Consider the following 27,134-nt stretch of genomic DNA (forward strand, 5'->3'; position numbering starts at 1 on the left):
TGGGAAATCTTTGAAAACTACTATTACATGTAAAAGCCACCGGGAGCTTCCAAAATAGGTTGCTGATTGGTCTGGAGTTGCTTGTGTTTTGGTTCCAAAGACCACTTTTATCCTGTAGGAGTTCCAGAAAAGATTTGCATTTCTTCACTTTGCACTCTTTATTAACAGGCCAAATTTCAAAGAACTTGATGGAAAGACAAGTGCTATTTTGATCCAAGAAATTGTGTCAACTTTTACTTTTACTCTGTATGGATGCATTTTGACCACAAAATCTTTTGTTATTGTTCAGAGTGGAATTTTTATCCTTCATATTTTCAATATGATTTTTTTCTAATAATCCTCAATGATAAGTGGTTTTCTTAAGACTACACGCCTGTTTATCCCATTATCTTCATTTCTCTTTGAATTGTACGTTTTAGACATGGTTGTGAGTTTTGTCATTTTGTATTCTGAATCAGAACAGAGTAACATCTTTTCCAGGACAACAGGATGTGTCTTTAGACATGGATGTTAAAGGAACAAAAAACTCCTCTCTGCAGTCTTTTTCCTATGAAAGGCCCTTACCTGTTTGCTCAGTTAAATCCAATTATTTACTTTTTTCGGCCAGGCAATGTAGATTATTTATTAAAGAGATTGTCCTCTGCTTATATTCCTGGCATTAAAATGAATGCACAGCCACACTGTTCTAGCAACATGTACTTCCTTATTAACCTTCCTTATTTACCTGTCGGATAAATCCTAAAAATCCAGGTTGCTACAGTAGTTAAGCTGAAGCTGTCGCCAACTCATTCAAGCTTTCCTGGCGTCTGATAGCGAGGCAGCAACGTCTGTGTTTGATTAATTATTCAGCGTCAATGTTTGACTTCTGCAACCGTTTTTAGTCTTTGCATTCCTCTTCAGCCATTATCAACCGCACACAACTCTCCTCAAGCATCATGTGGACACAGTATGTACTGATTGTACCACCTGAGTTTTGTCCTCCTCTCTTCCTAACTTCTGTCTGATTCTCCCTCTTTTTTTTTTTCTTTTTTTCTCTTTGTTCTCCTGCATTTCTGTCTGTCAGGAGGGACCAGGAGCGTGGACATCTCTGGACTCTGAGGTGTTAATGAGGGAGGATGAGATCTGTGGTACCACCAACCCCACTCCACACCAAGTGCTGCTGGACACCCGCTTTGAGTTACCGTTTGGTACGTGTACAGCGTCACACAGAAAGCCATCCAGTATGTGAGGGTTTGGCAACGTGATGTTTCTAATGGTCCTATTTGAACTGTTGTCTAATACTTGCTTGTTTAAAAATCATTGTACATAATTGTGTATCATAATGTAATTACTCTTATAAAATGTGACAAAGTGAAGCAGTTAAATTAAATAAACTTGTAGAATTTAAAAATGCATCATATGAAAATGATTCATTTCATTCCTAAACTACATTAGTTGTAACATATCATTAGGCTGTAAAAGAGAGCAATATTAATATTAGCTGTTTAACTAATTTTTAGTGTCAAAAGAAACAAACTGACTGATCAGTAATGACAAGAATGTGCCCCTTGGTAGAACAGCAGTCCTCTCTTATTGAAAGCAAAGAAAACAAAGTTGTTTTTTTACAGGGTGTGAGTATTTCTTTTTAACCTACAGCTTGCAGAAGTGAGCTTGTCAGCTTTAGTTTGAATTCAGCGGCTTGTAAAACCAACACAACTTAGCTTATAAAGCTTACAGACACCAACTTTACTGGGCAAGTTTAAACTATGAATATGGATACAAAACCCTGTTGCATTTTTTTTTTCATTCTTTCTTCATTTTACTACTTGACATCGAACCTTTCATAGATAATCAATACTGCACAATTGTGCCTTCTAATTTAATTTTATCTTAGAAATAAGAGCTTCAGCTATGGGAGTATCCACAGGAGCATAAACATAACAAAATATTCTCAATTATACGCATTTTTTATTGTTGTTCATAGTTCAGCTGGTTCAGACAAAGTTTTTTTTGTGGTTTTTCCACCAAATCTCACTTTTGTTTTTCTTTCAACTCCTGTCGGTTTTATTTCTCTGGTGTTGCCACCTTAACAGAACTTTTCCTTGGATTATTTCCCTTGCTAGCTATTAATCTCCAGGAGCTGTCTGAAGTGTCTCCTCTTGAGCTGACATTTCTCCTCTCCGTGCTTCGCATGGCACTCTATTTATTAACTGTCACCTGGTGTCAAACAGCGCTGCTTCAGCTGCTGTCCACTCATCTTGACACAAGGATCAAGGCCTGAAGATGGAGTTAAGATAGTAGTTTCCCTGTTTTAGGAATTTTTCCATGAATCATGTCAAGAAAAAATAAGAGATCCAGTCAACAAGATGTTTACTAATGAATAGAGAGTTGCATGTTTTTGCCCAGCCTGGAACATACGGATATATCTTTAATAGTACGATCCAGGTGCTTTTAAACTGAAGTGTACCTGCCTATCTGTGCACTGAGAACTGTAGGGGAGGTCAGAGGATAAGAGGCGTTAAGATGAAGTGAAATTAATGTTTGCGTGCTGGCAACAACCCAGAGTTATTACACAGTGTTCCACAGTTACAACCCATTAATCTGCATACTCCTCAACTGAAACAGCAGCTGTGACATTCCAGCAGTACATTAAGACCACTTATTGCTCCCAGCTGCCATCAAAATTTTTACTTTAAACTGTGAACACACAGCTTTGATTCCCATATTTAGATCGAGTGACATTATCCTTGATAAGAAAACGCTTTCAGAAAGCTGCTTAGAAATAATAATGAATTAATGTATTACAAACAAACATATGCACACACAAATATCATATAAACTAATAAGATACCTCTGAGATGCCTAAAGTTGATGTTAACTCTATTTCTTGGGAAATCTTACAGTCTGACTCATAACCCTCTTCATCTTGCATTGCTTGTTTTGTCTCTTTACCTTTAATCTATCACTCAACATTCCCGTTCTTTTCCATGCATATCAGTCTCTATCAGTTTTTTTTTCACACATATTTCATACATATTTCCAGATATCCCAGAGGATGAGGCTCATTTCTGGACCAGTAAACTGGAGCGGATTAATACCATGCATGACGAGGTAAGTTTACAGCATGTTTCCTGTCCATGAGTTGTACATGTCTTGAAGTTTGCTTTGACCCTCTGCTGCCACCTAATGACAGATAATGGTTGTTACAGCATGGAGTTTATGTGCTGTGAAACAATTAAATCATTTCCTTACTCTGATCTCTTACTATTTTTGCTTCCTCCTCTCCTATTTTGTCTAATTTTTTTTCTCTCATGTCAGTATCCACTACAGGTGGATATCCAGAGAAGAAGAATGGCGTCTGTGCCCTCCCAGTGCTGTAAGTCCTAAAGGATAAATACGCAAGATTTTCATGCCATAAAACATTCACGTGTTCTTTTATTGTGCCTTTTTGTTTTGTGGGTGCTTTGTGTTGATTCTCAGTGACTAATGCGGACAAAAAGGCTTATTTTCTCTTTATTTTTTTCCTATTAGGCCTTTCCAGAACTGATGTTAACTTTGTTAAAAATGTTTGTTTTGTTGCGTCAGTGGGAGAATACCTCAGTCATTTCATTACTTCATGTGACTTCAACTTATTGTGTCACACATCCATCGTATACTGTTAGTTCTCTCAAACATCTTGCACATCAGGATGTGTTTATGTCTACGTTACATACTCATTTGGGCATCACCAGTCACAGTCACTGGGTCGATTTGTCAGTAATGAAGTGTACTTCTCTTCTTTGGAAACTTGCCTCCATGCCACAGGCAGTTGGAATTATTTTGGATGGAGTGAGCATCAGAGTACGTATGGTGGATGTTTCTTTTTTCCTCTCTGTGGTTTGTTCTCCATCTTTGCGTGGTGCAGTGCTGCACTTTGGTCCATTCTTTGTCTTCATTGTCATTGAAATGTTACCGTCTTGTGTCCCCGTGATCAAATTACAAAGCATGGTTGCATTATTTCTTGCTGTCTTCTGATTTATTGACAGTGAAATTAATTGTATTAAAACGAAACCTATCAGTGCCTGGTTTGTTCTGTTTTGTATTTTATGCACTCTACCCCTAGAGGGAGCTATTTATTCAAACATTTTACTCTCTGGAAGTCTTCTTTCCGTCCTTGCACATTAGGAGTCTGGTCGAGATGCTACTTTTTGTTGAACCACCTTTTTTTTATTCCTTGTCTGTTACATTTCACATTTTCATTTAGTAATGTAGCAGATGCTTTTATCCAAAGATATGTTCAAGCGAGGGTCAACATTCAAGCTTCAGTAGAGTGAGAAACCCTGGTCTACACATTAAGATTTAAATCTATTCAAATGACAGAGTACAAGTAGATGGGGTACAGAAGGGCAATGTAAATGCAGCTTATGGTGTTTGTGGAAAAGAGATGTTCTCAGAAGAGATGGGTTTTCAAGAATTTTTTTAATGTGAAGGACGCTCCATTATAATTATCCATTATAAAATAATTTCGTGTTAACATTTGTGTGTACATGATAATAAAAGTAATCTTAATCTTAATTATTGTGGAACCACAAACGAGAACAGTCTAGACTGAGATGCCTCGTGGAAAGGTATGGCAGAACTAGATGATGGGCAGCCAGTGGTATTCTGTGAGTACTGGAGTGATATGTGTATTCTTTTTGGTTGATAAAACACCTATCCCATGTTCTGGACTACCTGTAGACATTTTACTGTGCATGATGGGGACCTGCTAGATTTCAGGTAGTTGACTCTCTTCTCTGGAGGAGTTTTCTGGAGCAGATGGTATTATAACGATGGCATGTCTTCAGTGCAGAGTAGGGTGGAAATTTTGTAGGTGTGCTTTACTTAGGTGTCTGTATTGTTTTCAACCCAGCGTATGATGACCATGATAGTGTAATGGATGACCGTGACAGCGACTACCGCAGCGAAACTGGCAACAGACAACCGCGGATCCACAACAGTTCACAGCCAAATTCATCCATCCACCAATACCCCATAGGACGAAGGGGCCAACACCCAAGCCTGTCCAGGGAGTCTGACTGTGTACAAAGCTATGAGATGGACTATAGAGAAATGAGGGCACCCAGGTAAATACACATGGACTCACTGACACACATAAGCACACACACAGCTCTTTGCCTTTATCACTGCAATATGAGATACATATTACTGTGGTTACTATGTGTTACCACACTATAAATGCACTAAGGGAGCTCATGATACATTTTTCCATTGGCCTGAATCAAATTCTCCCAACCTTGCATGATATCTGCCTTTACTTTAAAGAGTCAAGTTACTAAGAGCAGCACTTTTATCTAGCAAACACTAGAGCTGTCATCAAAAAGGCACTATTTAAATGCAGAGGGGAATCACTTTAAACGGGTGTGCTCCAGCACATAGAACACATAACTATGCAGCAAAGGTTTTTGGTGCTCATACCATATCATGTTTTCCATTTTTGGCATCAGTGTACACAATGTCAGTTTCCATTACATATTTACATTTTAAATTGCACCACCAAAAAAAAATGTAGAAATGAGAAAATGTACAGACAACCAGCTGTTCTATTAATATATTTACATAAATCAAACATCTCCAAGTGACCTTTATTTCTAAACTGCATGAGCTAAAGCTAAACTTTAAAAAAGAACCCCAAACAAACTGCTTTTTTTCTCACAAGTTTATATGGCTTCTCATCCATTTCCTATTGGATGGACACTTTCTTCTGCATGATCTGTTTTTCTTTTATTTGTGTCTAATGCTTCATTTCTCTGTCTTTTTTCTTCCTCTTTGCATCGTGTTCCACTGCTTTCCTCATGACACTTTTTTTTGGTTTGGTTTACTTTTACTTTTAATCTAATCCAGGCAATCAAACAGTAAAGGTAGAGTTAGAATAATCCCTGTTGACTCAGGTATGGGTGTGGAGGACTGGGAAAGTAAATATAAAGTGCCTGACTCAGCGGGTGTCTTGGATGACTATTTGGATGCTGAGCAGAAGATGTGGGAGGATGAAGATAAAAGCATAATTTACCGGATCAGTGAAAGTGGTGAGTCCAAAGGTAGCAGGTTCTATCAGACTGTAGAATGTGATGGACTATCAGCAGAGGATATGCTGGAGCCGGACAGCAGGACACACAGACAGAGGCGTGGCTTTGGCAGTGGAGAAGTACGGTTAGTTTATAAAGAAGCCGGGAGCTTTGAGGATGAATCATCCCCCCCTGAAATTGATATAATTCCATCGGTCAAGGAGCTACGACAGCCGACAGACAGAGAAAGTCTACTTTACAAGACCAGACTGTGGGCCAAAACTGCTCTAGAAGACACACTGGAGAACTATGCACTATTTCGTGAGGAAGAAGCTGCACGGGAAGAGGCTGCAAGGATCAGGGAGAGATCTGAATATAACTCAGTTGGTTCCGATGAGATGCAGTATTCATTTGGATCTGAGGAGGAACTAGATGATCTGGCATTCACTGAGGGTGATGCTAGTTATGAATACGAAAGCTATTACTACCCTGACAAGTACATGTCTCATTTTGCAGGACAAGGTTTTTCAAGCAAAGGCAGAACAGATCATGGACAAGATCCTATGTTGTCTCCAGTAGGGGAACCATGCGATGAATATATAGATCCAATGAATGAACTGCAGAGCTTAGTTCACTCAGTGTCTGAATACCTGGCTGTAAAAGAGGAGGAGATCAACAGCTATGAATCAATGCCTAAACCACCTAGAAGAAAACTTCCAACACTACCAAGTGATGCTAAAGTTGTTCAACCTGGAGACGATGATAGCAGTGAGGTCAAACCTGATGTTAAGGAGGATAGTGCTGTTGAACAGGGCATAGCTGGGGTAAAAAATGCAATGAGCTCATTATTCAGTACAATCACAAGAACGAAGTCTCCCACTGAGGTAGAAACTTCAGGTACAATTCCATCCCCCCAAACACCGGACTCTGGTATTTCAAAATTGCTGTCATTCATCCCTAAAGCTAATACTGAAACCATAGACACCTCTGGTGCCCCTGCAGCAGAACCACCTCCCCCCCAAGCATCACCACAACCTGAATCTGGTATTTCAAAGCTGCTTGCATTTATACCCAAAAGTAGTGGTACCTCTCCACCAGTGGCTGTAGTTCCTCCTGCCTTGCAGGAGCCCACTACTGAGAAGAAGTTTTCTCTTCAGTCTTTTTTACCTTTTCAGTCCTCTGAACCCACTCGACAGCCTGACACTAATCAGGCGTCAGTTAGTACAGAGGCACAAGGCACACAAGGCAGTGCATCAACTGGTAACCAGTCAACATCTGGGTTTGAATCCATGCTAGGAAGGCTTAGTCCTTTGAGACTTTTTTCTAGTGCGCCCTCTTCTCGAGAGCCATCACCTCAACCATCAGAACAAAGAAGTCCATCTGCTGCAAGCAAAGACTCCCAACAAGGGTCTGTAACCAGACCCACAAGTCCTAATAGAGAAGGCTCACAAATTGAGCGACAGTTATCAAGTGATTTAAGACCAGGATCAGGAACAGGATCAGTTGAGCTTTTGCCAGATACAGGAAGTGGATCAATTGAGCTTTCCCTGGACACAGGAAGTGGGTCAGTGGAGATTCTTCCAGAAACCGAGTCATCTGGTGAACTACCTGATATTCAGCAAAGGAGAACATCTGCAATATCTGAAACCAAACCTGAGGGCAGTTCAGAGGACACAGGATTCTTCAGTCCTTTTAAAAAATCTCTTTCCACCCTCATATCAACAGCTCCTCCAGAAAATTCACAGAGTGACACCAAACCTGCTGAAGAGTCCTTTTTAGGCAGCAAACTCAAAATCCCATTTTTTTCAGAAAATGTTTCCACGACAACGGCCCCAAAAGCAGAGGGAGGCATGCTGTCAGGTATTCTTAAGTTTGCAACAGGTGAAGATGCCAGTACTCCTCCAAAAAGTCCATCCCCTTCCGCTACAAGATCCCCCTCTCCAAATCGTGCTGCACTTCTTGAAGGTGTACCAAAAGCAAACAGCGAAACTGGCTGGTTTTCTAACCTGTTTAAGGCACCCCCAGCTGAACCTCCCAAGGAGCCTGCAAAAAAATCAATGACACCGACTGTGATACTCACCAAACCTAGTGGTCAAACTGAGCCTGAACAAATGCTCCCTGAAACCACAGAGAGCACTGTTTCTTGTGCAGAGCAACCTTCTCAGAAGCAAACTTTGCCTGAAGAAAATATCACTTCTCAAGATCAAGGTCCTCCTAAGTCTGTGGAAGACGGGTCCCAACCAGAAACCTCACAGCCTCAAGGAATTATTTCTGGGCTGTTGAAATTAGGATCAACAGAAGATGCTACATCTGACAAGAAAATCCAGGGAGGGAGCAGTCAGCCTCAACAGGGTGGTTTGTTCTCAGGCTTATTTTCATCACCCTCCCAATCTTCTCCCCAAGCACAACAGAATTCTGCCACACCACAGTCCGGAGGACTACTGTCTGGATTTCTGAAATTTGCTTCTGATACGGTTGCAGCTCCTACAAACCAGTCATTGTCAACATCGCCAGGAGACCAACCAAGCCCTTCTGGCCAAATTCCAACTCAAGGGCAGGGACAACCCAGTGCTGCACAGCCACCTACTGGAGGACTTTTATCTGGGTTCTTGAAAAAAGCTACAGATACAGTAATTGGGTCTCAACCGACTCAGTCCAGTCAAGAGTCACAGCCAGAGGCAACTGACCAAAAGACGAAAATGGAAGGATCTGAAGAAAATCTGAGTCAAGGTACAGCTCCCCTTGCTCAGTCAACAGGGCCTTTGTCAGGACTGATGAAACTGGGTCCAACAGAAGGTCAACAAGACAAGCAACAGAAACAACCTGTAGCCTTAGATCAGCATCCAAATGAACAGAAACTGACTGACACAACAGCTGAAAAACCACTTCCAAAAACAACTACAACATCACAGCCAAGTGGATTATTGGGAGGTTTTTTGAAACTCACAGAACCTACTCCCCAGCAAACATCTTCCAATCAAGGAGGCTTCCTGTCGGGGCTGTTTGGAGTAGGGGGGCAAGAATCTGCTCCTGCAAACCCGTCCCAGCTGCCACAGAGTGTTAAGTCTGGGAACCAACCCAATCAGCAACCAGCCAATAGACAAAACCTACAAAGACAAAACCAAGTACCTCCACAACAGCCCCCCAGTGGTGCTGGAGGTATGCTAACTGGGTTATTTAACAAAATAGCAGATGTTGGTACTCCACAGCCTGCACCTGGGAGTCAAATAGCTCAGCAACAGGGACAAAGACAAAGACCAGGCCCGAAAGCAACCCAGCAACCACCTAATCAACAAGGAGGTTTTCTCTCTGGACTATTTTCAGCTGGTCCGACTCCTCCAGCTCAGCAGCAGCCACCTGCTGGACCTCAAAACCAGCAGCAACCCCAGCAAGGTAACAGACAGCCTCTGCGGAGGCAAAACCAGCTACCATCACAACCTGCTGCTTCTGCATCAGAGCCACAGCAAGGTGGACTGTTGTCAGGGCTTTTTAATAAGTTAGCACCCACTGATAATGCACCCCAACAGCCCAGCCCACAGACTGGATCTCAACAGGGCAATAAACCTGCTCAGCCTTCAAGTCAACAGTCATCTCAAACCAGTCAGCAGGGAGGATTCTTATCTGGTCTGTTTGGACAGTCATCACCTCAACAACAACAGCAGCAGCCAAGCAAATCAACAAGCCCTCAACAACCGGCAAGCCAGCAGCCAAGTCAAAGTGGAGGTCTGCTTTCAGGCATTCTTAAGCTTGCATCTGGTGACAATGTACCACAGGAACAACAGACACCTCAACCTCCTCAACTAGGAGAACCAACTGTTAAATCAGGGCTAAATCCACCCCAACCTGAATCTGGGGGATTATTTTCTGGCTTGCTTAACAAAATTTCAGCTACTGTGGAACAGCCATCATCTACTGCCGATCAGATGAGCCCTCAAGCAATACAACAACAACCGCAGCAGCAGCCACGTGCCGGTCAAAGCCGACCACAAATTCAGAGAACTAAACCAGTAGAGGCACATTCCTCTCAAGAACCATTGATTGATAAGGATTCAAAAGGTCCAACTCAAAAAGGTTTTCTCTCAGGACTTTTTAATGTCACAGAGGAGCCGCAGTCAAAAACTCAGCAGCCATCCACATCTCAGACTGGAAAGGAGGAACCAAAAACCAGCACAGTTGGCACATCTCCTGGATTGTTATCCAACATTTTCAAAACGGTCTCCAGTGACAGCAGTACCTCTGTGTCTGAAAAGGAAAAGGATAAAGGCCATCTTGATCATTCTCAGCCGAAGAGTAAGGAAGATATCCCTTCAAGTACAGCACAACTCACAACTGCTGCTAATCCAGATGTTGATACCCATAAAGAACATCTGCATTCTCAGGCTAGGCAAGATCCTACAATTTCCCCAACACAGCGCTATCTTGAGGAAATTGAGCGTCTCTTGTATGGGACAGCAGGTGAGTATGGTTACAAAGATCTGCTATACAACTTTACAGAATATGGTGTTATTCCACCTGAACTATATGAACATCAGTGTCTCATAGAAGCTCTTCTGTGGCAACAACTCAATGATTATGTCCTTGCTGAAGCCCTTGCAACTCAAATTCATTCTGACAACCAGACGTCCCAAAGGCACATGCCACCCACAGTTATAGCACCTCAATGGGAGAATTGCTCGCGGTTAAATCCTAAAGAAATAAATATCAGTGACTTCAATGTACCCTCACATCCTTGGAAGGATACTGCTGCCCAGCTTTTTGAGAGCAGAAATCGCTTTCTTGAGCCATGTGAAGATGTTATTTTGTTTGATATGAGTTGCAGAGACAAAAAACCCTGGAGTAGCTGTGACCATTTGAACGATCTCAATGGGAACAGGAAACCTTGGATTGCAAGTGGAAGTGCTCTGAATCTCTCAATGGAAAAACCAAAGACACGGTTAAGCAGATGTCAGTCGCTTACAGAATACAGTGTACAGGAATTCAACAAAGTAGAGGATAAAAGTTATGTTAACAGTCATTTAAAAAACGAACACTTTGATTTGAAATCAGCCACTGAATTTTTAAAACGACTTGCCACAAAAAAGGGTCCAGTTGACTTAAGACCCGGTGCCTTGGATTTAAGCAGTTCTGCAGGCATGGCAGCGGCTGGTGAAGAAATGCCATTTGAGGATTCTGAGTGGTACCAACAATGGCTTTCACTTTTAGAACAAGGGTTATGGTGGCCAGCTGAGGCTGGGGACTGTGGATATTATGTTTATACAGATGAAGACTACATTTACTCTCTTTTAACAGACAAGGCTGGTAGACACCTCTATGCTTGTGCAACAGAAGAGGCAATGCAAACTTTAGGAAATATCACAGAAAATATTGCCAACATTCTTAAACAAAAAGAACCTGATAAAGTCACCCTGTGTGGTTTTAAAATCCCCCTCAGTGATGAAAGTAAAGCTGCATGGTTTCCAGGCCAGCAACAGATTAACTTGTTATCAGATGCACCCGTGGATTTAACGTCTGCGTTTCAAAAGGGAGAAAAAATAATGAACATGAATTTGGAAAGCTTCTCTCAAATGTTTCAAGAGTCTATATCTTCTCAAACAGAGCAAGCTGTAGACTTTACTGTGTACAAGCTTAAAAAGATAACGGTGGAATCAGTACAAAACACTTACAGCTGTCAAGAGGAGCCAATGGAAGCAGCTGATTTTAGTTTGAAATCTCTAAAAGGGGGGCATGGAGGTCCGTATTGGAAGGATCAGGGAATAAAAAATGTGTTTGTATCATCACCTGCACGTTCTCCTCTCCATTGTTCAACACAAATCAGTCAAAGTAAACGCTACCCAATTCCTGAAATCAAGATTGCACATGTAGATGATAAACATGAAAACCAATCAAGACAAACGTCAAGTATCATATTTTCAGGGATCACTGGAAAGCCCACTATCACTGATGCAAGTAAAGCTGAAACACTACCATCAACATCTGTCAAGACAACATCTGTGTCTAGCAAACCTTCAGAAACCTCAAAAATTGTGTCTGGGACCTCATCAACCTCAAAAATACCCGGACCTGTACAGCCAGGAAGGAAACTGCCTACACCATCAACTGCTGGCAGTTCTCCACCCACCTCGGCACAGGCTACTTATGTTAGGAGTTTAGCCATGACATCAACCTCAACTGTACCCTCTGTTTCCCCAAAGAGACCCCAGCTTGCAAGGCAGCCATCACAGGCAGATAAACCTAGACTAACATCCCAAGCAAATAAGACCACAGTCACAGGGACGTGTGACATTAGCAAAGTGAGTAGTGCTTCAACAGAGGGCCAAACATCCTCCCAGTTTCAGAAACAGCCACAAGATTCCTCTAAAAAATTTACACCCAAGTTACATATCTTGAACGACTCTTCATCTACATATAGTGAAGCCTATCTTTACAACAGAAATCGGAGATCTTTTCCTTCTACCAGTGGCTCTCAAATACTCAAAGTCCTAGATTTTTCTGCTGCAATGAACAAAAGCAAAAATATCAAACAAAAAGATGTGAGTGATGTCAGTGGTGTAGCTACACAAAAAGATGAAATTGTTGACTTTACAAAGTACAAGTTGAAAAGATTCAAAGAGAAAAAGCAGATTGATACTGAAGCAAATGAGGACCTGACTAACAAGGCCATCACTGCTGTAAATCTTACTAAACAAATTCAGGAAGATGAAATTGAATGGCAAAATTCAGAATATCCTACCTTGAGCTCATTACAGGACAGCCGAGCAGACTCTCAGACCAACCTGGGTATGCCAATTGATCAACAAAACAAATCGGAGAGAAGAATGTCTAGGCCAGAAGTTGGTATTGGCAATGTACCCTCTTCAGTTCATATCCAGCGACCACCAGCCTCCCACAGTACTTCTAAAGGAGCAGGGACGAACCAAACTACTTTCAAAGCTTCTAACAAAGGTGCAGACGTTATTTCACCCAAACTAACTAGTGCATCTGCTGTGCTATCAAATTGTTCTGACAATAAAGTGACATCAGAACCAACCAGCTCTACAGTTACTCATGTTTCCAATAAAGCATCTACACTTGATGGGGTTGTCAAACAAGCTGTGAAAATGGAGTCCATACAACCTGTACAGGCCTCACCTCTTCTGAGCCCTGTTATGAGAAAACAAGTGGACATTCAAGAACAACAAGTGCCCAAACAGCAAAGCCCACCATTAGTCACAACTCGTCTTACAAAGCAGATTTCCATTGACTCGAGAAGACCAATATCTATGTCTCCTTTCCATCAATCTAGTGAAAAGCTTCAACAATATCAACAAACTGCACCAGCAAACTCAATTAAAGCTACACTGGATATGTCTGTCAAGACAACAGCCCAGCAGACTCAGCAAGTTGTTTTACCATCAAAGGATCCTGCAGATGAGGCACTTTCTTTGACAAGGAGAAAACCATTAGCCCATGTGGAGACAGTCACAATTTCTAGTCATCGTGGATCCATTGACTTAACATATAGAGCATTATCACCAGAGCCTCAGGTGCAATCAACAGTGTATATTCATTCACCCACTGTTGAGGACCCAGGTAGTTCAGTGAAGGCAACACAAGACATGACCTCTAAATCGTCTTCTGGCTCAAAGGATGTGGCTCTAAATGTGGCTATCCCCTCTGAAAAACTTCATAGTAACTATATGATCCATTCCCAAGTGGTCGCGCAGCAGGGGGCTGACAGCAAGCTTCAGTGCCACTCAGACTCTGTTCTGTATCAACGACAATGCTGGCAAAACCAAACTGGGGTCCTAACCCAGTCAAATCAGTCAAAATCGCAGTCAACAGTCACAAAACAAACAAATGAAACACCCCTTTCAACAAAACAACCCACAGCGGCAGTATTGGATATGTCACCCAAGCCCAAGCCATCTAAAGCCCATGTGGAGACAGTCACAATTTCTAGTCATCATGGATCCATTGACTTAACATGTAGAGCACTATCACCAGAGCCTCAGCTGCAATCAACAGTGTACATTCATTCACCCCCTGTTGAGGACCCAGGTAGTTCAGTGAAGGCAACACAAGACATGACCTCTAAATCGTCTTCTGGCTCAAAGGAAGTGGCTCTAAATGTGGCTATCCCCTCTGAAAAACTTCATGGTAACTATATGATCCATTCCCAAGTGGTTGCGCAGCAGGGGGCTGACAGCAAGCTTCAGTGCCACTCAGACTCTGTTCTGTATCAACGACAATGCTGGCAAAACAAAACTGGGGTCCTAACCCAGTCAAATCAGTCAAAATCGCAGTCAACAGTCACAAAACAAACACATGAAACACAACTTTCAACAAAACAACCCACAGCGGCAGTGTTGGATATGTCGCCCAAGCCATCTAAAGCCCATGTGGAGACAGTCACAATTTCTAGTCATCATGGATCCATTGACTTAACATGTAGAGCATTATCACCAGAGCCTCAGCTGCAATCAACAGTGTATATTCATTCACCCCCTGTTGAGGACCCAGGTAGTTCAGTGAAGGAAACACAAGACATGACCTCTAAAGCTTCTTCTGGCTCAAAGGAAGTGGCTCTAAATGTGGCTATCCCTTCTGAAAAACTTCATGGTAACTATATGATCCATTCCCAAGGGGTTGCACCCCTTTCAACAAAACAACCCACAGCAGCAGTGTTGGATATGTCCCCCAAGCCCAAGCCATCTAAAGCTACACTGGAAAAAACACCGGAAAATATGTGTGCTTCAGATCAAGCAATTTCACTTGTTAATAAGCCAAGTGCAAGAGCAGTTGCAAGAAAAGATTCTGTGGGTATTCCACTTGTAGTTGAGCCAACTCCACTGGAATCAAAGAGCCAAATGCATTCTCAAAATGTTATCCCTGTGCAAATCCCTGACAGAAACACTGCCCCTGTTCTGCAGCAGCCTCTTCCCATTTATACAACAATGCAGTGCTCCAGTGTATCACAGTCCATTACCCAACCTCACTCACTCAATACAGCGCCAGCAAACTCCATTAAAGGCACAGTAGATATGTCAACAAAGGTATATAAATCTGATGTTGTGGCACACTATTCAGATCCAGTATCACTGGTGCGTACAAGACGATCAAGCTTGACATATTCTCAAGGAGATCCTTTTGGTATCCCACTAATTGTGGATACAAACCCTCCCCTGGAACAACCTAAAAGGCAACAGAAAACAGCGGTAGGATCCCAGAAACCAATCCAACAAGCATTTCTGCAAACTGGATCACAAGAACCATCTGCACCAGCAAATTCCATTAGAAACTTCCTAGACATGTCTCCAAAAACCCAACAGAAACCATCTGAAACAGCTCCTGTCATCTTATCCACTGGAGTCGTGCCATTAGTCAGAAACAAGGGAACTGTCTCTTGGAATGGGTCTGTTGGTGTACCACTCATAGTGGAGCAATCTGAATATCAACAAAGGAGACAAGTTATGAGTGCAGTCAACACAACTGAGACATTGCATAGACAGATTTCAACCTACCACTGTAGTGAGGAGTTTTCACAGACAAAGACCAACTACAAGGACACAAGGCAACAAAACAAGCCAGTTGACTTCTCACCTAAAGACAGTCTAAATAGAACTATTACTTCAAACAGTCAAGTTGAACTCAAAGATGGAGAGATTATTAACTTTACAAATAGACAAGCTAAGAAAGAAACATCTGAAAGAATACAAACTGAAAGACAATTACAAAGGAAAACATTAGTGGGTGTTGTTGACTTAACTGTGGATCTTCAAATCAATGCAACAAATGTTGACCATCAAGATGCAAAGGATTTGACATCTCCTCATGTTTCTCTCTCATCTGAATACAGTATGTACTATCCACAGCAATATATACCAGCAAACACTAATGAGGTCAGAATTGACACCACATTTTCTCAAACTCAAATGCCAACACAATATTCAACTGATAACCAGACCACAGTTCAACCTGGAATATACTCGGGAACAGGATTAATCTCGGAACCAGTAAATTCTTCATTTACTCCTCTTGTTCCCACTGAATGGAGGATACAGCCTACTCCGCACTCTGCTTTCCAGACTACACAGAACATGTATTCTGCACAGCTATCACTTAATAGTACATACCAAGAGACCAGTGGTGTACATTTTGGATCAAAAAGACCAGAACAAATGTCTCCAAACATACCTCAACTGCCAACACACCATTCAGTTCTGCAACAGCAATACCAACATCCTGGTTTGGAAATTGACTGGACTTCATCTGTTGTGAGTTCTCAGCCAAAGGCTCTGATGTTGCAAGGGCAAAATACAAGTGTTCAGTGTGGCATGCCCCGAAGACCTAAAATTCTTATCAAGCAGGCAACTTTGGACACCTATGGAAGCACTGAGGAGTGTGAAGAAAGTGGAACATTGACAAGTAGTAGACAGTCATCTTCTTCCTCTATGCAGCAGCTATATGGTGGATCCCAACCTGTTCCTACACCACTGTCTTTGAATGCTGAGTCTGGTTCGATTATTCAGCAAGCACAGGAGAAACACCGAACTGATCCATCTTTACCACCTAGAGTGATCCAATCTGTGCACAGTGCTCCAGCTGTAGCATATTCTTCAAAAGGACCTCTTGAATTCTCAAAGCAACCTGATCTCAGCCAAACCCATTTCACTCCCCAGGATTATCAAGCACCAGCTGTACCTTCAAGTGCTCTGACTTCAGTTCAACATGCAACACAAGTTAGCACAATAGTATCACAGCCTACCACAAGATATGACCCAGTGCATGCAATACAGATAAAGAGTAATTGGGAGAATCATAGTTTCAGAACTGAATCGCAGGGAGCACAAGTACCTTTAACACCAGCAGTATCCACCTCTGTCAAGGGCTTAATTTCTAAATTTAGTGGGTTGGAGAGTAAAACGACAGTCATTATATCCCACCACACTGAGATTGTGTCTAAGCCTGTGGACCACCATAAACAAGTTACTCCACCACAAATACCTGCTGTTAGTCAAGCGACAGCTGCCCCAGTAACCCCTGCTGTTAAAATGTCAGAGGCAATTATCTCAAGCCCACACCCTCCTGTTGTGTCAAGTTATCTGCCTCTCACACCAGCACATGTAAGTGACCAGGATAATGCTAAATCTAAACCACCTGAAGATAAACTAGCTCCTTCATCTGAATTATCCAAAGATCAATCTACAGCCATGGAGACAAAGTTGGCTTCAGCATCCCTATTGATTACTGAATCAAGTGACATAAACCAACAAAAATCCTCAGTGGTGTCACCAGTGGATTCTACTCTCAACAAGTCAACACTGGGTGCTTTCAAGTCTGTATCTCTTTCTCAAGACGATCAACAACTACAAGCAACATTAAATGCAAGCCCAGCAAGTGAAACACCAGGAAAAGAATTGCCTCTTCCTGCAACTTCATCAGTTAAACCACCTGATACCATGATACATGAAGGAGTTCAGAGAACTGATGGTTCAGTTGAGCTTTCACATAAATTACCAGAGGTACCACCAAAAGCAATTGCTGAAGAGACGTCTGCCATCACAAATAAAATGTCTGTTTCTGAATCGGACATGTCACAACAGCAATATTTGGAGGATTCTAAACAAAATACAACCACAGAGTCAATCAGTGTCAGTGACGGAGTTGGTGAGATTTCCTCTGAAGCCAAAATAACACAGGAAAAAACTAGACCGCTAAGGTCAATCTACATTGGTATTAATTCTTCAGAAATACCTCCTGTTGGTACAGATAACAAACCAGATGAGTCAAGAACTTATGTTAGACTGCCACATATTTTTGTCTCAGCAGCAAGCTCACCAGAAGAAGAGAGAAATGAACTTGAATTCAGTGAATGTAGCAAGGCTGATCTGCCAAAGGATAGTGTCTCCGAAGACACCACACCAAGTGCTGTAACACCAGCAGACCGTAAAGATCTTTTACAAGATGATATTGTTGCACAGTCCGATATTTCTAAGGATTCCAGTACAACAGAATGCAGTAGCATCGAGGCATCTATTGTGGTAACTGATGAGGAAGTTGGTACATGCACAACAGAGATGTCACTTACACTGACTACAGCGGATCATGCATATGAAAATGAACAAGACTCAGAGCACATCCCAGCTGAGAAAAGCTCAACCATAGAGGCTTCCCTCTCAGAAGCTGAGGTAATATCAAAGACCACTGAGTCACATGGGCCTCAACTTGAAGAGACTTCCACAGAAAAAGAGTCAACAACTCAAGTCGTTAATCCTGTCAGTGACATGGCCTGTGAGGATGAAAAAACAATTTTAGAAGAAAAAATACCACAAAGTGCTGAGTCCCCTACAGAATCAGCAAACAAGGATGAAGGTTTATCGTCAGATGTTGTGTTACCTGAAGAAGTTCCTTGTCTTGACGGTTCTCCTGTGAAAGAACCATCAGTTTCAGATGTTAAATCACCTGAAGGTGTTCAACAGCTTGATGACAAAACTGAAAGGGATGTTAATTTATCGTCAGATGTTGTGTTACCTGGAGAAATTCCTTGTCTTGACAGTTCTCCCGTGAAAGAACAATCAGTTTCAGATGTTAAATCACCTGAAGGTGTTCAACAGCTTGATGAAAAAACTGAAAGGGATGTTAGTTTATCATCAGATGTTGTGTTACCTGAAGAAATCCCTTGTCTTGACAGTTCTCCTGTGAAAGAACAATCAGTTTCAGATGTTAAATCACCTGATAAGTCACCAGGTGTTCAACAGCTTGATGACAAGACTGAAAAGGATGTTAGTTTATCTTCCCCGGAGCCCAGTCCCATCAAACCTCCCACAGAGGAAATTCCTCTCTCCAAGGAAGATAGTTCTGCTGTCAAGGGTGATCAGTCCAACGCTGAACAGCCTAATGAGCAAGCAGGAAAAGGCATATTTTCTATGTTTAGTGGTTCCACAGCAACCCCACAACAGACCCCCTCCCAAACTGGATTATCAATGCTTGGTGGCATTCTTCCTGGCTCATCTACGAAAGACACTACTGGGACGGGGCTACTCTCAATGTTTGGTGGGTCAAATGCTCCTTCTGCACCTGAGACCAAAGACACACCACAACCGTCAGTCCCACAAGATCAGGCAAAAGGACTATTCTCCATGTTTGGTGGTTCCAGTAGTCAGCCACCACCTGGCCCAAGGGGTCCAACTGCTCAAGGTGTGCGACCCAGAGGTCCTCCACCAAAAGAACCTGCTGGAAAAGGTCTGTTTTCTATGTTTGGTACTTCTGCACCTCAACAACCACCCAGTCCAAGAGGTCATCCAGTGGGTGGTGCTCCACCAAGAGGACCTTCTGTTGGATCTTCTCTATTTGGTGGCATCCTACCAAGTTCTGCAACACAAAAAGATACCTCAGGTACTGGTTTGTTTTCCAAGTTTGGAGGTCTTGGTTCCCAGCCCCAAGCGGGTCCTAGAGTACGTCCACCTGGACCAGCAGTTACACCACCAAGAGTAAGTGGTCCAGAGATCTCAGGAAAGGGATTGCTCTCTATGTTTGGTGGACAGAGCCAACAAACACCAGAAGTGCAACCAGCTGCAGTTTCTAAACCACCTGAATCAGAGGGTGTTTTCAAAGTGTCCTCTGTGTTTTCACTTGGTGGGAGTTCTGACAGTAACAAACCTAAAACTGGGTTTGGCCTATTTGGGATGTCTTTCATGGAGGAAACCAAAACGGAGCCAGAAAAAACAGTTCCTATCAAAGAAGAGATTGCCTCAGAACCAGTGAAAGTCATAGACACAACATTTACAGAAGCAGCAAATGATCATGGTGTTGAAACCGTAAAAAATGTACCCTCTGGGTCTCTTTCGATATCATCAGTTAAGGAGGAACTTCAAGCAGAGCAGGGATGCCAAAATGTTCAAGATTCAACCAGAGATGGCGCTAAAATTACTACAGAAAATTCTGCTCCCCAAACAGAACCATATATAGATGTGGACAAAGAAACTAGAATGCAACAAAACCTTTCCTCTGATCAAAACGACTCAGTGATGATTGAAACCTCTATCACAGATACATCGAACATTACCAGTAATCTACCAGAGAAAGAGACACTCGCGGACAACCAAACTGTAAAACAAGCTTGTGAGGCACAGTCAGACATTTCAAATGAATATAAAGAATCAAAAGATGCAGTGGATGTTGAGAACAAAGTTTCTCAATCAGAGACTGATATTTTAGAAATTAAGAGTACAGACATTGAAACTGACAGTGTTGGGATCCAGAGCCCAGCACAGACAAATGACACCATCCAAATGCCAGAAAGTATTAAAGATTCCATTGAAACACAAACCAGCTCTGAAATGGCTGGAGGGGAACAAGTTAAAGTCGTTGTTGAGGGGGAGGTAATACTTTCAGAGACAGAAAAACCAAATGAGGAGGTTTTGCAAATGACTGGTGAAAAACAAACTGCAGATGTTGATGCTGAGAAATCATCTGAGGCGTCTTTGAAAGTTGCTTGTGATGAACAATTTTTAGTTGCAGATGTGGGGAAATCATCTCAGGAGGAGTTGAGAACTCCTGGTGAGGAACAAAAAACAGTTGATGCTGAAAAAGCATCAGAGGAGGCTTTGAAAGTTGCTGGTGAAGAACAAACAGCAGTTGCTGATGTGGAAAAATCATCTGAGGAAGTTTTGAAAGTTGCTGGTGAAGAACAAACAGCAGTTGCTGATGTGGAAAAATCATCTGAGGAAGTTTTGAAAGTTGCTGGTGAAGAACAAACAGCAGTTGCTGATGTGGAAAAATCATCTGAGGAAGTTTTGAAAGTTGCTGATGAGCAACGAAAAGCAGTCACAGATGCAGAAATGTTTAAAGAGGCAACTGTGGTTGATTCAGTCACAGAACAAACGGAGACATCTACTCCAGAAACTATGGTTAGTGCAGTTACTTTAGTTTCAGAATCAGAAAGAGAGAAAGATTCGAAAGTCTCATCTGGTGAAACCGAAGCAAAATTAGAGGATACAACAGAACCTGTAAGTGGAATACAAAAGAGTGGTGAAAGTGACACTGCTATTGCGATGACCTTGTCATCAACTCAAGAAAAATCTGTTGGGAGCAGTTCATCAGTACCTGCTGGTCCTCTGCCACAGCAACAGCCCAGACCAGGCATGGCCAGACCACCTGGTCCCCCAGGACAAAGAATGGGACCACCAAGAATGGGAGGGCCACGAATGGGTGGACCGAGAATGGCCGGACCAAGAATGGCCGGTCCAAGAATGGCTGGTCCAAGAATGGCTGGTCCGAGACAAGCAGGACCACAGAAGCCCCCTGAACCTGCTCCATTTTCTGGCTTTATGTCTATGTTTTCTGCCCCAAGTGCACCAAGTAAATCACCAACTGTTGGTGGATTCTTTTCAAGTTCCCCAGGATCACTTTTTGGATCATCATCACCAGCTCCTCGTCAGCCACAACAACAACAACAACAACAACAACAACAACAACAGCAACCGAAAAGCTCATTTTTTGGCCTACCGAGTAGCATTGGAACAGAATCCCTTACCGGTGACTTATTTGGAATGTTTAAAGGTCCAGAGACCAGCAAACCTGAGGAACCTCCACAGTCTGAGTCAGAGTCTGCACAAGGGCTTCCCTCTGCAAATGTGTCAAACTCTGAGAACACTGAAAAGTCAAATGCCGAGAGTACAGGTCTACCTGAAGATGGACATGTTAAAAGCACGGAGGACTCTGAACTGCCTGAAAAAGGGCTAATGGAAGAGGCAGAAAAACAAGACAAAACAGAAGAAGAAGAAAGTGCTTTGACTGAATCTATCATAAAAACTACCAGCCCGGGGAAAGAGGCAGAAGATGATGAACATGTTGTGCATTCAGAGGAGCCAGGTGCTGCAGTGTCAGAGAAATCTGCACCACCCACAGCTCCTGAAACCAAGGGTATGTTTGAAATACCCGGTCTGACAACCCCGAAATTTGGCTTCATGTCTGTAGCTGCTGAAGGCACATCATCTATTGGATCCCTTTTCGGCACCACAACATCCCCAGCTGCTGCTGTCAAGACAACACAGCCACAACAGACAGATGGTGGTCTCTTTTCAGGTTTTAAAAGCATTTCAGCTGGTATTTTCCAGGATGAAAAGCCAGCAGGAAAGGAGGAAACATCACCTGCTTCATCTGTGTTTGGCATGAAACTAACCTCAATGTTTGGCACATCTGACCCCCCAAAAACTGAATCCACCCCTCCTGTGGTCACATCCCCACCTCAACCTGAAAGTCCAAAAGGTATAGATGAATTTGATGATCCAGAATCTGACAAACCTTCCCCAGGTTCTGGACCAACTGAAAGTGCAGATGCCAGTGATACAGAAGGACCAACAGGAACATCAAAAACAGGAAGCTGTGACACATTAGCACAGACACCACAGTCAGAGCTCCCTTCTTACTCAGGTTCACAAACAGAAAGTTTGGATAAACCTCAGTTAATCATCTCTCCATCTGAGTTATATAAAAATGAAAAGAACACACTTGAACCTTTGCCAGCGGATTTGGGAACGGAGCAGCCAAAGGATCTATTGACATTGGAAACTGCTAAAAGGCTAGTATCTGTATGATAAATTGCATTGTTAATTTATCATACTATTGTAGATAGATATCAAGTCCTTTTCCTCTTCCTTGTTTCCTATTATTTCCCATTCTCTAGTTATTTTTTGGACCCTTTTGCCCCTTTCCCATCTGACAAGTTTAAACAATTTATTTTATTCAAATTAATGTATACAGTAGACAGCGTGATACATCCACAGCCATGAATACAAACAGATCAATATAAAATCTGCCTTTGTAAGTTTCATGATCATATCATAGGAAAGTGTCAGAGGGTGTGCACGATTAAGTGTAAGTACGACAGAGCTATTGTACAACACCTCAGTAACTGACAGTGATGGAAGCACAGTGAATGAAGAAACCGATGGATTTATTTATTAGCTTTTCATTGGTAAGGCAGCTACAGAGCCCCTCCTTTCTCTGTCTCCTGCTGTACTCTGAATTATTTCCAATTTGTTTAAATGAATATAAATAGATTTATGGCGGTGTTGCAGCGCACACCACGGAGGCAGGCTGTACTCGGGGATAAAACCATGAGAAGTAATTTGGCTTACACCCAAGACAAAGTAAATCATTCCAGTTAAAGCATAGAACCACTTTCCTCGTTAACAGTCTCAATCATCCAGCAGTCACACATCTCTCTCCTTCTGAGTTGGTCACTGATGCTTTTTATTGTGTAGGGTAGCAGTGTGTCCACTTTAAGAGAGTCTTTAATCTTTCTGTTTAAAGATGTTAGAAGTTAAAGGTATCACAGGAAATGCACATTTATCATCTTAAAGATCTTCCAAATGTGCTATTGTTGGTAAATGTAAAAGGTATTCTCTTTTTTTTTTGCATAAGCCTGATCTAAGAAATAAGCATGATTAATGAGTTGCTACATAATGTGTTCACATTATGTACTGGTACGGATATAATTTTTATCCCTGAGTGAAAGCTTCACTCTCTAGCTTTATATCTTCATGTCTTCATGTGCTTCAGTCTGCTTGGTTTGGATTAGGAAAAAAATCTAGCAAAGACACAAAAATTACTTGGTTAAGTTTTGGAAAACAGATGGTTTCATAAGCCTGATATTAACTGAAACCAAAAAAACAGAACTTGAATTGATAGACCCTTTTGGCTGTCCATCCTTCCCTCTGTAAATGTAATATTTAGATTTATTTTCGTCCCTTAGCTTCATATTCTCCTTGTAATGTTTTAGTTGAATTGTGTTGAGTTGAAATGTTTAATTCCAAAATTAATGTCTGCACAACTGTAACTCATTTTCCAATTCAAAGCAAAGAAGCCTTTCTTTTTTTTTGGAATAAACCATTTCATTTTATATTCTTCCTGTAGAACACATTCATTTTGCCAAATCACCACAGTATTTTAAACAGCAGTCTCACTCTCCAGCAGCCCACCAGACAGCAGTCACTGTGATTCATCTGGCAACCTCAGCCCCATCAGCTCCCAGCTCAGCTCTGAGCCTGAGGAGCGCCAGCTTCCAGAATCCTGCCTCCCCAGTGACCCTCGCCCCCCTCTCCAAAGCCAGTCCTCTAACTGGAATGAAGAGGAGCTCGAAAAGGAGGTGCATGCGCCCCCAGAGCCCGGTTCCAACAAAGATTTGAAGGACTCTCCGGTCATTCTTCCCAAGCCAACCTTGGACAGCTATGGCAACAAGAATCAGATTGAATCCTGGTATGTAATCAATGTGGGTTTTTACATTTAGGGTCACGTCAATTTTAAGAATTGAAATAATTATGCTGTCTTAACTTTTAATTCCAACAACCAGCATTTGGAACACAATTGTAGAAAGCCAATAGGACCTTAGATGCTTGTTGCACTCTTGGATACTCTTGAATATAAAGACATGTGAAACAAAGACCACCAGTGTGTTGCAGGAAAGTGATATTAAAAAAAATAATAATAAGTGAGTTGATCTTTACCTGTTGTCATGACTACAAGATTCTTTAATTTTTGTGTTTAGTCATCTCTGTCCTCTTCACATGTTCTTTTGAATTGATTGATCTCTTCTTGATCTTCCCTAGTTTCTTGGAGGATGGCCCTCCTCTCTGCTCTCCGTCTAAAGTTCGCTGGTTAAAAGCATACAACAAAGTGAGAGTGAAGCTCATTGAGGTAGGACGACTGATTTTCTCTGCTCTCTGCTGCTGTCCTCCCTTTGCCTGTGTCTCTCTGTTGCACACTAATACCCAGACACATGCACACACACACTCACACAATTACCTTGTATACCTTTCACTGTAAATACTAGACATATATATATATATGTGGACACAGGAAGGCACATTCACATTGCTGTCTCTCTTTCTTTCCCCTGTTTCATGATACTTTCTCTGTCTCTTCTTCCCTGTGGGTTGGTTGAGTTTCTAGTCATGCCAAATTAATTTGCACCAATTTTGTGCCCCTTAAGGATTTCCTCTTTGATCTGGAAATCCACATTTTATCAGCAGCTGCTTCAGATCTGGCTGTCACTCTGCTGTTACAGACGGTATGGTGCTGCAAGTTAAAATAGGCCTCAGATAATAGAAGCGGCCACACGGGGCTGAGTTACTGCCGACATGAGTCTTTCGAAGTACTGCAAATATTAGACTTTCTTCTTTTTCTTTTTGGTTGGTTCTTGTTTCTGTCATTTTAAAAGTCATTGCGTAACTCATTGCAAAGTTAATAATCTTTGGTGTGCGTGTTGTCATGAAAAAATGTTAGCTACGTTCAACCAGCTTACTCTAAAGGTTTTGATTTATGGTTGAACATATATATATAAAAAAAGAAAAAATACATGTAGGACAAGATCAGATCAACGAGTTAAACAAGTTTGAAAATGACAACGGTGGAAATAAATTGTGATAATTGATACATAGGATTAAAAAATCTCTTGTGTTTTTACATAAGCTTTTGAATTCATTAGATGTTGACTTAATGTCTGACAAAATGAATGCTGTAAATACTGGCTGTGTGTCTTTGGGTGGAATCTGAGAAGGTGAGTGACGTTGAGGAGGCTTGTTTTGTAGGTTCATGCTAATACTGTTAGGGGCTGAAGAAGACTGGACCCAGAAGCGAACAGGAGCCTGGAAAATAGATGTAATAAATGGGTTTATTTAGGGAGGGGGGAGTTGGGACACCAGGAAGATAGAAATGGATTCAGGGTCCGGGTCCGTGATCCGGGTTGGGGTGGGTGCCGTGTCCAGGGGATTCTGTGCAGGTGCTCGTTAAGAGGGCACGGAGGTGGGCTGCTGGCTGGTTTCAGTGGAAGGCTGAGCGGAAAACTAAAGTCTGGCTGGGCGCTGAGCAAGCGTAGGGTACACACTTAAGAGAGGTACTCATCTGGCACCGGTGCACAGGAGGGAGCAGGCTTTAACCGGCGCTCGATTGATGATGAGCCACAGGTGTGAAAGGTGGCCCGCCCAGCCTGAAACAAACGGAAAGAAAACCAGCCAGGACCCAGGGACCAATAGAAATACATAAATAAATGAAAAACCATAATGACCACAAATACAGTAACTCAATTTTGAGTCCTTGCCCACTAGTTTATCATTTATTAGATGTATATAATCTAGTTTATTTATTCATGTAAATTTTTAAAAAGTAATTTATTTGCAACTTTTGTCGCACGAATTGTAAAAATGTTGAACTGTATGAAATGTCTACATTCCAATCCAATGACATGTAGGGAAACCAGTCGTTTAGTTATGATTTTAACTTTAACCATACAACCGAGTCTCAATCCTACACGAGAACATGCGTAATCTAAACAAGGCTCCTTTTAAAAGAAAAGGCAGGAAACTGTGGCACTCCGGTTTCATTATTTTTTACTTTTCTTTAAGGCAAAGGACTGACCGACGCGACTGAGGCTCCTTTTAGCCTGAAGCTTTCTCGACTCTGTTGTTGCCCACTCATGTTTTAGCAGGTTTTGGTTATATCTGAAGTGGTAGACACATTCGCTGAAATAAATCTTTAAAAAACATTTGCTTTCATCTATTATGATCTGCTTTTTATTAGCTTTTTTAAAATTGATCTGTCTAAGCTCACCAGAATTACACAGACTTGCTCACATTCTCTTTGAACGCCAATAGCAACCACCTCCCCATCCCACTGGCTCATGTGATTTGTCGTACTTACATAATTATCTGTAAGCCTAGGCCATGTGTCATTTTTTTTTGGCCTGTGCTCCCTGACCACTTTCATGCTCTTGAAAATCAATGGGATCTCTCGCATCCATTTTCATTTGAAATTAGAATCTGCTGAGATGGGTTCTTAAACGTATTTGTTTCTTGAGTGTAAGAGGCACACAAATGAAGCACTGAGAAGAATTTAATCCCAACAGGGCCTTGCATTATTGAGATTGCTCATCTGGAAGCATGGACTCACCAGCAAGTACAAGTGTTGACAAACATTTCCCTCACGGAGTCCTTAAGCATGGCACAGAGTCTCTGGTGTGTAGCAGCTGACCTCGTATGCCAACCTGCATGTGGCTGAAAGGAACTAGATTCCTACAGGGACCATAAAGTGTTGAATTATTTATCCGTTATCCCCCAAGCATGCCTTTTTTCT

The 27,134-nt window shown here is 42.0% G+C and overlaps 1 protein-coding gene across 1 annotated transcript in view; it reads left to right on the plus strand.

Annotated features, from left to right (window-relative positions):
* The window catches only part of LOC142382715 (protein unc-13 homolog B-like), a 169,826-nt gene that overhangs the window by 41,155 nt on the left and 101,537 nt on the right, over positions 1 to 27,134 (plus strand). The window contains exons 5-10 of the mRNA XM_075468836.1: positions 1,064 to 1,187; positions 3,023 to 3,090; positions 3,298 to 3,355; positions 4,871 to 5,084; positions 23,982 to 24,263; positions 24,614 to 24,701. Of these exons, the coding sequence (XP_075324951.1) occupies positions 1,064 to 1,187; positions 3,023 to 3,090; positions 3,298 to 3,355; positions 4,871 to 5,084; positions 23,982 to 24,263; positions 24,614 to 24,701 (834 nt within the window). The remainder of the gene's footprint in view (positions 1 to 1,063; positions 1,188 to 3,022; positions 3,091 to 3,297; positions 3,356 to 4,870; positions 5,085 to 23,981; positions 24,264 to 24,613; positions 24,702 to 27,134) is intronic.

Source organism: Odontesthes bonariensis, chromosome 6 (genome assembly GCF_027942865.1).
Source record: "Odontesthes bonariensis isolate fOdoBon6 chromosome 6, fOdoBon6.hap1, whole genome shotgun sequence".
Taxonomy (NCBI): domain Eukaryota; kingdom Metazoa; phylum Chordata; class Actinopteri; order Atheriniformes; family Atherinopsidae; genus Odontesthes; species Odontesthes bonariensis.